This window comes from Tamandua tetradactyla, chromosome 12 (genome assembly GCF_023851605.1).
Source record: "Tamandua tetradactyla isolate mTamTet1 chromosome 12, mTamTet1.pri, whole genome shotgun sequence".
Lineage (NCBI taxonomy): Eukaryota > Metazoa > Chordata > Mammalia > Pilosa > Myrmecophagidae > Tamandua > Tamandua tetradactyla.
In genome coordinates, this window is record NC_135338.1 from 80,602,724 (window position 1) to 80,615,248 (window position 12,525).

General features: G+C 38.3%; 1 protein-coding gene across 3 annotated transcripts in view; it reads left to right on the forward strand.

Moving 5' to 3' along the window:
- Positions 1–12,525, forward strand: part of OTUD7A (OTU deubiquitinase 7A) — a 402,649-nt gene that overhangs the window by 346,663 nt on the left and 43,461 nt on the right. For all 3 annotated transcript variants that reach the window (XM_077123999.1, XM_077124000.1, XM_077124001.1), the window contains one exon: positions 11,040–11,141. In XM_077123999.1, coding sequence (XP_076980114.1) covers positions 11,040–11,141 — 102 coding nt within the window. The remainder of the gene's footprint in view (positions 1–11,039; positions 11,142–12,525) is intronic.

Here is a 12,525-nt window from a genome sequence, read left to right on the forward strand (position 1 = left end):
CTTTTTAAGTATTTTGCCCTTTTTTGTTATGTTGATTATCTTATTCTTATTGATTTGTAGGAGTTCCTAATGTATTCTGGTTACAAGTCCTTTTTAGGTACATGTTTTGCAAATATTTTCTCCAGTCTGAGGTTTGCTTTTAATTTTTAATTTTGATAGGAGATGTTTAATTTTGAAATGTAATTTTGATGAAGTCATATCTATCCATAGTTTTCTTTGTCTATACCAAGATTACAATAATATTCTTTTTTTTTTCTACGACACTTCATAGTTTTAGCTTTTACATTTAGGTCTATGAATCCTTATAAATTTACCTCTTATTATAAAAGCTTTTACATATATGTCTATGATCCACCTCAGATTAACTTGTATTTATGATGTGAAGGAGATGTTGAAATTTGTTTTCATATATCCGCTAATTCTAACACTATTCATTGAAAAATACTTTTCTTTCCCCAGCAAAAGCCCTTAGAGTCTTTATAGAAAATCAATTGACCATAAATGTGTGGGTCTATTCTGACCTCTGTGTTTTGTGTCATTGATCTATTTGTCTATTCTTTCACCAAGGCTACACCATCTTGATTACCATAACATTGTAGTAAGTTTTGAAATCAGGGAATGTAAGTCCTCCAACTTTGTTCTTCAAGATCATACTGGCTCTGTGAGATTTTTTGGCATATCCTATAAATTTAGAATCAACTTGTTGATTTCTGAACAAATAGACTGTTGGGATTCTGATTGGAGTTATATTAAATCTGTAGATCAATTTGGGGAGAATTTGATATCTCACCAATATTGAATCTACTTTACATATATGATAAATTTTAATATCTTTTTTGTATCTTTTTTAATATCTATTTATTTGATATCTTCTTTAATTTCTGTCAGCAATGTTTTGTAGCTTTCAGAGTAGATATCTCATTTATTTCATTGAAGTTATCCCTAATGTTTTGTGTTTTTTACTCCATTTCCAATTGTTTTTTGCTAGTGTAAAACAATAAAAGTAGTATTTATACATTGACTTTGTATCCTGAGATCTTGGCTATATTAAAATTCATGTGTTAGGTCTAGGGTTTTTTGTGTTTTATGGGGTTTTTTTGATATAGATTCCTTAGTATTTTCTACATAAACAATCATACCATCTACTAATAAATACAGTTTCACTTCTTTCTTTCCAATCTCCATGCCTTTTATTTCTTCTTTTTACCTGATTGCACTGGCTCAGACATCCACCACTATTGAGTAAAAACATTCACTATCTTAGGTCCAAAGCATTCAATATCTCACCATTAAGTATCACATTAGCTGTAGGTTTTCATGGATGCCCTATGTCAGATTAAGAAGTTTCCTTATGTTCTAGAACTTTTATTTTTAAAGAATGCTTTTTCTGGATACAGGACTCTAGATTGAAAGTTATTCCTTTCAGCACTTCAATGTTCTCACTCCATTTTATATGGACTTCTGTCTTATTTTTTCCCTTTTTATGTGGTATGTCTTTTTTTCCCTCTAGTTGTAAGAGTTTGGCTTTTAGCAGTTGTACTATATTCCTTGGTATGATTTACTTTGTATTTCTTCCATCTGAAATAATATCTAATTTCATAAGATTCATATCTTTCATAAGTTTTAGAAAATTCTTGACCATTATCTTTTCAAATTTTTCTCCTACCCCATTTGCACACTTTTTTTTTTTTAGCATGCTAGTTATCCTTTAGAGTTCTTGTCAGCTAACTTCGAAATTTGGATCACAATGCGGGGCTTTTTCTTTTACCTCTTTTTTTTTTCCTTGTGTTCAACCATCAACTCCTGGGTTTCTTTTTTATATGCCTATAATTTGGGGTTAGCTTCCAGACATTGTGTGTATAAAATTGTAGAGGCCCCAAATTATGTGATTCTCCTCTAGATAGTGTTCACACTTCCCTTTGCTGGTGGCTGATTGCCTTAACATAATCAGGGCTGCTAAGTTGAAGCTGGGTTTCGGTCCCAGTAAGGCATGGTCTACCAAATGTTCACTCCTACTCTTCCAATATTTTCAGCTCATCCTGTTGTGTATTGTGGAACCTTCTTCCCCTGGTGGACACTGAACTCTATATTTCATGAGGCTCCTGAAAAAGTCTGTTTTGTGTCAAGAACCATGAAAGGCCTGAGATTTTACTCTACTTGCAAGCTAATAAACTAGCCTATCACAATTTCATGAATGCTGGCAGAAAACATGTCATTCCTGGATCACAAACAAGGAGATCCATGCCAGGGCATTTTCCTTCATGAGTAAGTTTCTGGGGGCAGTTCAGAAAAATAAAGCATTGTGAATATACCATCATCCCCCATGCCTTCTGAGGTCTGAGATGTTCCCTCACCAGATGCTAGGATTGTTCTTCATTCACCATCATAAAATTAATGTGGGCCTTTGCAGTGCCTATAACTTCCCCTTTTCTCCAGTCATCTCCTTATCTAACCCAGAACTTTTGTCTAGTTGGAAAAAGTATAAGAGGAATAAAATGTTTTTTATAAAGCTTAATCATAATTTAATCTGGATCACCTAGGATACCTGTTGGCTGGGCTATCACCCAGAAGGTGTACCAAGCAGGCTGGCCTGGGGTTGCCATTAAGGGAAAGAAGAAATCAGCATGCCCAGAAATTGTCAGGTTGGAATCTGAATTTTCAAAACCAGTCTATATAACTCCCTACCCCATTCATCCTGATCATTACCTAGGAAAGAGCTGGGAAAGGATGATCAATTTCTGAGGCAGCCACATTTGGTGAAAAAAAAACTGCCTTATATATACAACAAAAGAGGTAACAGAGGTAGAATCAGAAATATTTTTGAGTTTATATCTTTGAAGGCGATTCCAATGCTCAACTATACCAGATGTCTATGAATGATTGGGAGCGTGGAAAATCCATTAAATATCTGGCCATCAAACCATTGTTGAGTGGCTTTCTGATATGAGGTTCACCATTGTCAGACTACAAATGTCCCAAGATTCATTTCAAGGGATGGAACCAAGCAGCAGTGGTGGCAATCTGGGAGGTGCAGGCTCAGTCAGCGTTTGATTCCAGTAGGTCTCATCCGAGATAGTGTGATCAGAAGCTGCTGTCTGTTATCACATTTTGTATCACATTAAAGAAGGTTGTCTTTAATCTACCCATCGATAGTTTTCCAAAAGATGAACCCAACAGTTAAGCCATTGGCAACAGCCCAAAAGGCAGTAAAATGATAGCAAGCTTCAAGGGGAATATTGGTCAGAGCTATGAAAACAGTCTGAAATTCTTAACAGTAAATGGAATAATCACACCTGCTTTGGGTTCTGCGTAGTGAGTGCTGGGCCTGAACTTTCACCACAGCTCAGAGGACACCATCAGGTTTTAACGTAGCTGAAGCATCAGAGAACAAGATTCAAAGCATTTAGAGAACCTCTGTGAATGAAGGTTGCACTATGCTAACAGTTTTTTTCAGGCAGCAGAGTGAAGTATAAAATCTCCCCCAGGAGGATAGCTGCCACTTTTCAAGTAAAGTCAAGATATACTGAAGTCAGGCTGTGTTCCTGAATATGGAATTTCCATTGTGACAGGCAAGATGGGTTGGGTCCTTCCCACTTTGTTAGTTATTGATTCTGAGATGAGACATCCCAAAATGAGAGTATCAGGCCAGATAGTCACCAGATCTCCATGGATCAGGTGTTCAGTTTCCTGGTATTAGGGAGGCAATAACCCAAGGAGTGTCTTTGGGTGACAGCTGCCTTCCTCATCCAAAGGCTCCAGTCAATCTTGGAGATTTGTAGCTCAAAGGGTCCTGGGCCCCAAAGTTAGAGAAAACGTCCCAGCTTGCTGAACATCTTCCAGTGCAGCCTGATGATTTGGGCCTTACTCAAAGGATGCTGATTTTCAGGTTAGCTGGCAAAAGGGTCCAAGTGAAAGGCCAAGCAATGTATGTCATTTCTCCAAAACCCAAAGAGTCTGATAAGGTGCTGGGCCTCCTTTACACTGTGGGGGAATGAAGAGATAGCAGATTGTCCTTGACTTCTGAAGGAATTGAATACCGCAAATCTATCCATATAGTCCCAAGAAACTTTACTTAGCAAGCAGGCCCCTGAATTTTGTTGGGGGTTACCAGCCACCCCTATTGGTAGAGATGTGATATCAGCAGTCAGGACCATTAAGGCAGAGGCTTCTTCCTTACCATCCACTGGGACACAGGGAACACATCTGTAGATGCAGGGAACACATCTGTAGATGCAGGAAACACTGGCTGTCAGCAGGTAGGGGCACTCATACTAATCCTAACCCACATACTTGTGGTAAATGGCGGAGGATTCTTTCCATTAAACTTCACTCTGTGTGGAAGGTTAATTCCTTCTGGCACTTATTGGACAGGGAAGCATAAGCAGATACATCAATTCATACTGTACACTCAGATATAAAAGGAGCAACAAGAGTATATTGAATTGGTCCACAGGGTACCACACACAAACTTCCATTAGCTTCCATTCTGTACTGTGAGCCCTGCCCAAACCCCATCAGTTGAATTCAAGAGTCCTCTTTCCTTGGGGACTGAGTAGGATGGTGACTTTGGCTCCTGTATCCAAGAGAACCATAAAAGTTTGAGTCCCTCTCCGCCATGAAGTCCCCAGGTACACATGACCAGATGCATATGGCATTTGGTCCACCTTTAAAATAAGGAGACTTAGGTCCCAACCCTAATCATCTCTCTCCTTAAAGTAGCTGATGTTGGGGTATAGGAGCAGGGAAGGATCGAGTGATGCAGTGAGAAAACACAGCCCCCTCACATAAGTTAGGTGAATTTGCTTTCAGTTTTGGTTGATGTGCTCTTCATAACTCAACCAAATGAATTTCCAACATTTCTGATCCACCTAAAGCCCCAAATCAGCTTTGGAGAAGCTCCTTGAACATTCCTCCTTGCACAAGAAGAGAGTGAGAACAAGCACCATTTAGGCATCTTCTTTCATTGCTCCCTCTTGCTGCTCAGCCTCACTCCCTGCCCCTTTCACCCAACACTTGGGTGACAGCATCCCCTTTGGGACCCTGGGGAATCTTCTCATTATCTCCAATAATCTCAATTATCTCCAAAGCCTGAGGATACTCTGTCCTTTCTCTTTCAGAAACTAATGGCATCCCATCTTCATCTATAAAAACCATTGAGATTTTATGGTATGAGATTTTACCCCACTTGCAAGTTAATTGGTTAGCCTGCTACAGAAGACATGAGACTCCTGGGTCAGAGAAGAAAAGACTTTATTACTCAAAGCACAGCAGGTAGAATGAGCTTCGCATTTGTGCTTGTTGCTCTGGCCCTCCAAGTCCCACTGGAGGGGCTGTTGCTACCCAGGTGGAGACTCCGTATATATAGTGGGTCTTAAGTCACAGTGTGAGAATCCCTAGCTTAGGAAATGCTAATCGTCTATGACAGCCTTCAAGTAAACCTGTCCAACATTTTTTCCAGAAGGAGACATTATGGTTATTGTAGTGCAGAGCAAACAAACCTGTCCTCTCCTTTAGAGGGGGACACTGTCCCATCTTCCAAGGCTGCTTACTTTTCAAACATCCTTGAAATGACAGTCCAGAACACAAGAGAACAGAACTGTCTCTGTTAATATGACATGCAGAAACACAAGAGACCAATGGGAAATGGTTGCCCAACACTGCTTTTCAGAGGCTTTACACTGAAGTTTTAGTTTCTTGTTTCTGACAATCTTAGTGTACAGTAAGTGTCCTGATGGGCACACTGGTGTGCCTGAGACTCACACATCAACCAAAAGCTTTTCTGGTCTCTGTCTCCAGCAGGGATCCTCCACTGAGCATTGTATTAAGCTTTGTACCAGATTCGTAGCCTCTTGTCCATGCCCTTGACTTTCCAAAGTTTTTCTAAAGCAGCTTCTACTTTGTGGGCTGTTCCCTGGAGAGAGCTGAAAATCTCTGCTCCATTTTTCATGGCTTTCTGCTGAGGTTTTTAGCCACCCACCTTGTATAGTCAGCAAAGGACCTAAGGCAAAAGCTTTGCAAGTTTTATTTCCACCAGGCTTTGTAACAACATTTGCCCTGTGTTCCTAGCCTTTTACCCTTACCCAGAATTGGCAAATACCTTCAGGAAAAAAATAGCTGCAGATAGTGACTTCCCTCTGTGAGGGTCTTCCATCTCTGGTTTTTTAGCCCTTTTAATCTTCCTGGCCTCGGCAGTATTAAACTGTTCTAAAAGTGATTTATGCTTGCCTGCCATGCCAGAGACCCAGGTTCAATTCCCAGAGCCTGCCCATGCCAAAAAAAAAAAGGTGATTTATGAATTTTACCTTGCTTTTCTTATTGGGTCAGGCAGATATGCAGATTTGCCACTGGCTATTTCATTGCACTTAGAAGCAGGAGACTACAAATTGATTATTTTTTAATATTAATTCAACCTTATAGGCCTGGAACAAACCCACCTTTGTTGTAATGTACTCATCTTTCTTACATTCTGCTGAATTCAATCTGGTAATGCTTTGTTTAAAGTTGTTCTTAAGACAGACTGCCTGGGGTCTGCCTTTTTGTAACGTCCCTGACAAGTTTTAATTGCAAAGTTGTGTATGCCTCAAAAAACCAGCTGGGAAAAGTTCTCAGATTTTCTTTTCCTGTGCTCTCCTTACATGTGTGGGAGAATTCACAGGTAAAGCCGTTTGTGTCTGAAATTTCTTCGGGAAAAAACTTTTAATTATGACTTCAGTTTCTTTCAAAGATAGAGAACTATATATTTTTTTCTAGTTCTCTTTGACTCTGTTTTGGGAATTGTGTCTTTCATGGGATGTGGCATTTTATTTAACATTTTTAAATTTATTGGCATAAACAATGATATATTTATATATATATTAGTGTCTGTAGGATATGTAATGATGTTTCCTTTTTCACAGCTGATATTAAAAAATTGTACTCTTTTTCTTGATAAGTCTTAAGGGAGTAGCAGTCATACTGCTCTTTTCCTAGAACCCACTTTTTTCATTGTTTGACCTTCACATGTTTGTTTTCTACACCACTGAATTCTATCCTTTACTACTTCAGTCTATTTCTTTAATTTGCTGATTTGCTATTTGTTTTTAAGCTTTGTGGATATTAAGAACATCTATTTTCAGCCATTTTTATTTATTGATATATGGATTTAAAGCTATAGGCTTCCCCTCTACGCATTACTTTAGTTATGCCCCCCCATTTGATAACTCAGATTTTTGTTATCATGTAGTTCAAAATATATTCTAATTTCCTATCTGATTTCTCCTTTGACCCATATAGTGTTATTTGAAGGATGCTGCACGATTTCCAGCATTTGTGGATTTTCTAATTTTCTTAGTTATCTTTCATCAAGTTCTAGCTTATTTTTACTGAGTACTTCACATACTCTGCACATATTCTGAATGACTTAAAATCCTTTGAAATTTGTTGGCACTTTCCTTATGATTCCACCTGTGGTCAAGTTTGGATAATACTCTATGTGACTTGAAAAGAATAGATATTCACTCTATTAATTCATAGGTACAGTAGTCTATGTATGTCAGTTAGATCAAGTTATTTAATATTATTTATCTAACCTCTACTGAGTTTTGTATCTGCTGATTCTGCCACTTATGGAGGATGCTGTGTTAAAATCTCCAATTTCAATTGTGGATTTTTCTATTTCTCTTTTGATTCTGTCAGGTATTGCTTTTTATATTTTAGACTAAGTTATTATGTGCATGCACATTTAGGATTGTTACATTTTCCAGTTGAATTGACCATGTTATCGTTATGGAACGTCCCTCTTTATCTTGTGCCTTAATAATGTTTTGATAGAGTATATTTTTCTACCTAGTTACTATCAACATTTCTGTGTCATTCTCTTACATGATAGTGTGACTTTTGTCAACAGCATATAATTATTGCTGATTGTTTAAGCAAGGATGACAAACTCTGGCAGAGATTGTATAGAATTAGTTTTTGAGTTCATCTCTTCCTGTAACAATTTTAGTAGTTACTTTAGATATTACATTTTATGTATAAACTTTACTAAAGCTTACTGGTGTCAGCATTTTATCACTTTTACTGAAGCATAAAACTTTACCTCCCTTTACATTCCTTTACCCTACACAATGTATAATACAATTATCTTAAATGCTTCTGCTCATTAATTGAGACATCACACATACAGACAATGCTATAATTTTTGCCTCAATCAACATTATTCAGAAAATTCAAGAGAAGAAGGAAAGCGCTTTGTATTTGCCCATATTTTTACTTGTTTTTTGTGTTTTATTTCTTCCTGATCTTCCAAGATTATTTATTTTATCATTTCCTTTCTGTTGAGAGAAATTCCTTGGGACATTCTTTTAGGGTGGGTCTGCTATAGACGAATTCTCTTAGTTTTCCTTCATCTGAGAATGTATTTATTTCCCTTCTTTTTCCTGAAGGATATTTTTGCTGAAATAGAATTCTGGATGACAGTTCTTTTCTTTCAGCCCTTGAAAAATGTTGTGCCATTACCTTCTGTTCTGCATGGTTTTTGATGTGAAATCTGCCCTCAGTAGAATTATTTTTCCCACAAAGGTAGGATGTAATTTCTCTGGTTGCCTTCAAGGTTTGTTCTATGTCTATGGTTTTCAGAAATTTGATTATATTATATTTTGGTTTTCAGAAATTCAATTATATTATATTTTTGGTGTGAATTTCCATGGCCCTTTTTTTTGGGGGGGGGGGGGGGGGTGTTGCTAAGATTCTTGAATTCATATGTTTATTTTTTTGCCAAACGTGGGAAAGTTTCAACCTTTATTTCCATTGTTTGTTTGAATATTTTTTCATTCTACCCTCTTTCTCCTCCCCTATGAGACTCCAATGGTATGGATGTTAGATATTTTTTTATAGTCTCATATGTTCCAAGGCTCTGTATTATGCTTTGGCTTTGGTTTAGTTTTTTTATACTATTTCTCTCTGATATTCAGACTAGGTAATTTCTATGTTCCATTTAAAGTTCTCCAAGCTCACTGATTGTTTATTCTAGTCTCTCGATTATGCTGTTAAGCTATCCATAGAAAAAATTTTTTTTCAGTTATTGATTTTTCAGTTCTAAAATCATGTGGTTCTTCTTTGTAGCTTTTATTTTTTGGTGAGACTTTATATTTCTTTGCTGATATTTTCCATTTGTTTCAAGTAGGTTGTAATTGCTTGTTAATAGCATTTTTATGGCAGCTATTTTAACATCTTTATCAGATAATTCTAGCATCTGTGTCATCTCAGTGCTCGTGTCTATCAATTGTCTTTTCTCATTAAGTTTAAGATCTTACTTGTCCTTCATATGAGTAATATTCAAGTAAAAATTGTATATTGTGGGTTATAAGACTCTGGATCTTATTTGAGTCTTGCGTTTTTGCAAATCTCCTCTGACACTGCTCTGTTAAATGCAGGGGTGGCGGTGGGGGCATTGCCTCAGAAACATCAGCTGGGTAGAGTGCCTCATGATAGCCTGGCAAGGATGAAAGTCTAGGCTCTCAGCTCAGTATTTTCTGGCAGAAGTAGGGATGAAGCCACAGTTTTTCTATGTTGTTTGTCTGGAATAGAGCGATTATTGTCTAAAGTTTTCTGTCTTGCTGAGTTGCTCCATTCCTGGAACTTTGTCTAGAGCAGGCTTTTCTTGGGGCTTTATTTTTCTTTGTCTGCACCTGTTAGTGTTTCCAGATTGCCAGCTTCTCCAGCATATACACTCTGATGTATCTGAGGCAAAAAGAAAACCCAAAAAACTCACCACTGGTTTCTCAGGTCCTTGGCCATTTGCCTCTATCCACCTTTCAGAGTCTTATGATGTTTTATATAAAATATCCAATGGTTTTTAGTTATGCTTAGCAGGAGCATAAGAAGAAGTACCTCTACTCCATCTTCCTGGAAGGAGAATCCTTCTTATGTAAGTTTTAATCAAGCTTAACATGGTAACTTCACCTAAATAGCTGCAATGGGTTTTGGTGTATTAAATTAAATGTAAACTATACTTTCAAGGGTATGTATACATCAAAAAAGAATGATGCATGTGGGAGAACCAGGTTTGATTCCCAGCCAGGCACAGACATACAAAAAATTGTGAACAAAATTCCTTACGATATATATTTCATGTCTGCTTCTGTGTGTGTGTGTGTGTGTATGTATATAAATAGAAATACACATATGTAGGAAGACACATTGAAAAAAAAATGTATAATGACTGTTTTAGTTTCCTGGCTACTAAAACAGATACCATGCAATGGACTGGCTTAAAAATAACAAAAGAAAAAAAAGGAATTTATTGGCCCACAGTTTTGTGGCCATGAGAAATCCAAACTCAAAACATCAGCAAGTCAATACTTTCTCCCAGAAGATTGTAGTCTTCAGGTGTTGGCTGCTGGTGATCCTTGGTCTTGACTCTTCGGTCACATGGCAGCCTCTCCTGGCTTCTCCTTTGGCTTCCAGATCCCACTAATGTTCAGCTTTTGGATGCTCACTCTTGACCTTCTCACTTTCTACAACTTCCCTATAAGACCTTCAGTAAAAGGATTAAGACCCATCCTGATTCATTGGGGCCACACATTAACAGCAGAAACCTCATCAAAAGGTCCTATTTACAATGAGTTTGTACCCACAGAAATGGATAACATTTAAGAATGTGTTTTTCTGGAGTGCATAGCCCCAAGCCACCATAGTGTCTGAAAGGGAAAAAATAACTTTCAGGAAGGGTAACTGTTCAAGGAAATTACACAATCAAGGGGAAAATTTATGTTTTGTGTAAAATATGCTCCCCAGATTCAAGGAGAGAAGACTTTTGCCTTGAGTTACTTAATCCTTTTGCTAATTAAATAAGAGCTTTGGGGCAGTTTTTGTCTGAGAGGAGAAAATATATTTTTTTTAATGTGAGAAAATGTAGCCATAAATGTATCCTGCCACTGATGCTCTTAAGAGACCATCAAGAAAATCTTGAACCGATGCATCTGCTTACTTAGTGAACAGACTCACAAATGGTCACTGCCTTTTCTGAGATTCTGTTCTAAAGCGAGCTCCTGTTTCAGGTCGTCTGAACTGGTGGTCCACAGTGTGTACGAGCTGTAAGCGCCTTCTTCCTTTGGCCACGACAGGTGATGGGAACTGCCTTTTACATGCCGCATCACTGGGTAAGTTTCGCAGCCTCAACAGAGGGTGGCAGGTCTCAAGTCCTCCTCACTGCACACTTCCGCTGTCATCTGGAAAAGTCCCCAAGAGATGGAGTCAAAAACCCTGGCCCTTCTTGTCAAAGAGCTTGCATGCTTGGTGGGAAGACAGAACAGATGGTAGAAGGAGGTCTGAGCATGAGCTTTGAGAATGGGGATTAGAGACCATGGCCTAGAGAAGTCCAAGATGGTTTTATGGAAGAGCTGTTCTCTTTACTGAAGAGACATGAAAAAGTGAAGAGTATGGAAGAATACATTCCAGGCAGAGAAAGCACATGTAAAGCATGAGTCTACAGGCTGTTTGGAGGCAAGGCTTAAGGCTAAAGCTTGGGGAACAGTGGACAGGGTTGGATAGTTGTGGGGCTGCTGTATTGATAGCAATCAATAGTAGACTTGGACTTGCAGGAAAACAGACATAGGTATTGTGGTAAATCTCAGGAAGTCAGTGTAAATCTCACTGTGATAAATCTCAGGAAGTCAGTGTAGTCAGATTTATACAACAAAGAAGGTGGCAGCTTTCTCTAGTGCAGGCGTGAGCTTCCTGATTGCAGAAAGCCGCACCAGCAAGTGCACAGGTATGGACGGTAAAATTTGAATAATGGGGTCACAGTGGATTTTCTAAAAGTTCAGTTTTCTACTCTAGGCCCAGCCTTATATCAGATTTGACAGGAAATTATACAATTTGTTTAATGTATTTATTTATGTATTTGAGTAAAGGACCCTGACATCTGGCCCAGTTGTCCCTCATCAGTCCTGGGATGACTCCGTATTAAGTCTCTCCAGGGGATAAGATGCTCAGATAAGAATACATTTCTTGTGGGTCAAACTTACCTCCCCAGGCTAAAGTAGCCTTCACTCAGGGGCTGGGACCCAGGGCAAGAACCAAGAGCCACACCTCTCTTTGGAACCATAGTAAGGCCTCTCCATCAAGAGAGGTCAGTTGTAGGTGAGACTGTGAAGAGCTCAGAGGGAAATGAATCAGGCTCTGAAAGGGGCCTAGGGAGCCCGAGGGGAATGGGGACCAAGAGAAAGGGGGGCATTCCACAGGCTTAATGAACAGTGACAAAGCAGACAACACCCCACTGTCTGGTTTCCTTTACATTTCAAAACTAGCAAAGTTCTCTTTGTTGGCACTGTAAAAGTATTCCACATTCAACATAGTAAGAAAATAAAAATTGGTAATCTCAATCCCCACCAATGGCCACTTTTCACATTTTGTCCATTTTTTCAAATAAAATGATGATTTTCCTGTGTTTGCAGAGTGGAATTCAACATTTTTCCCTTAAAAATTTTATTGAGGATTTCCATGCTGTTGTCCTTGAGTACCATATGTTTTTTTTAACAGTTG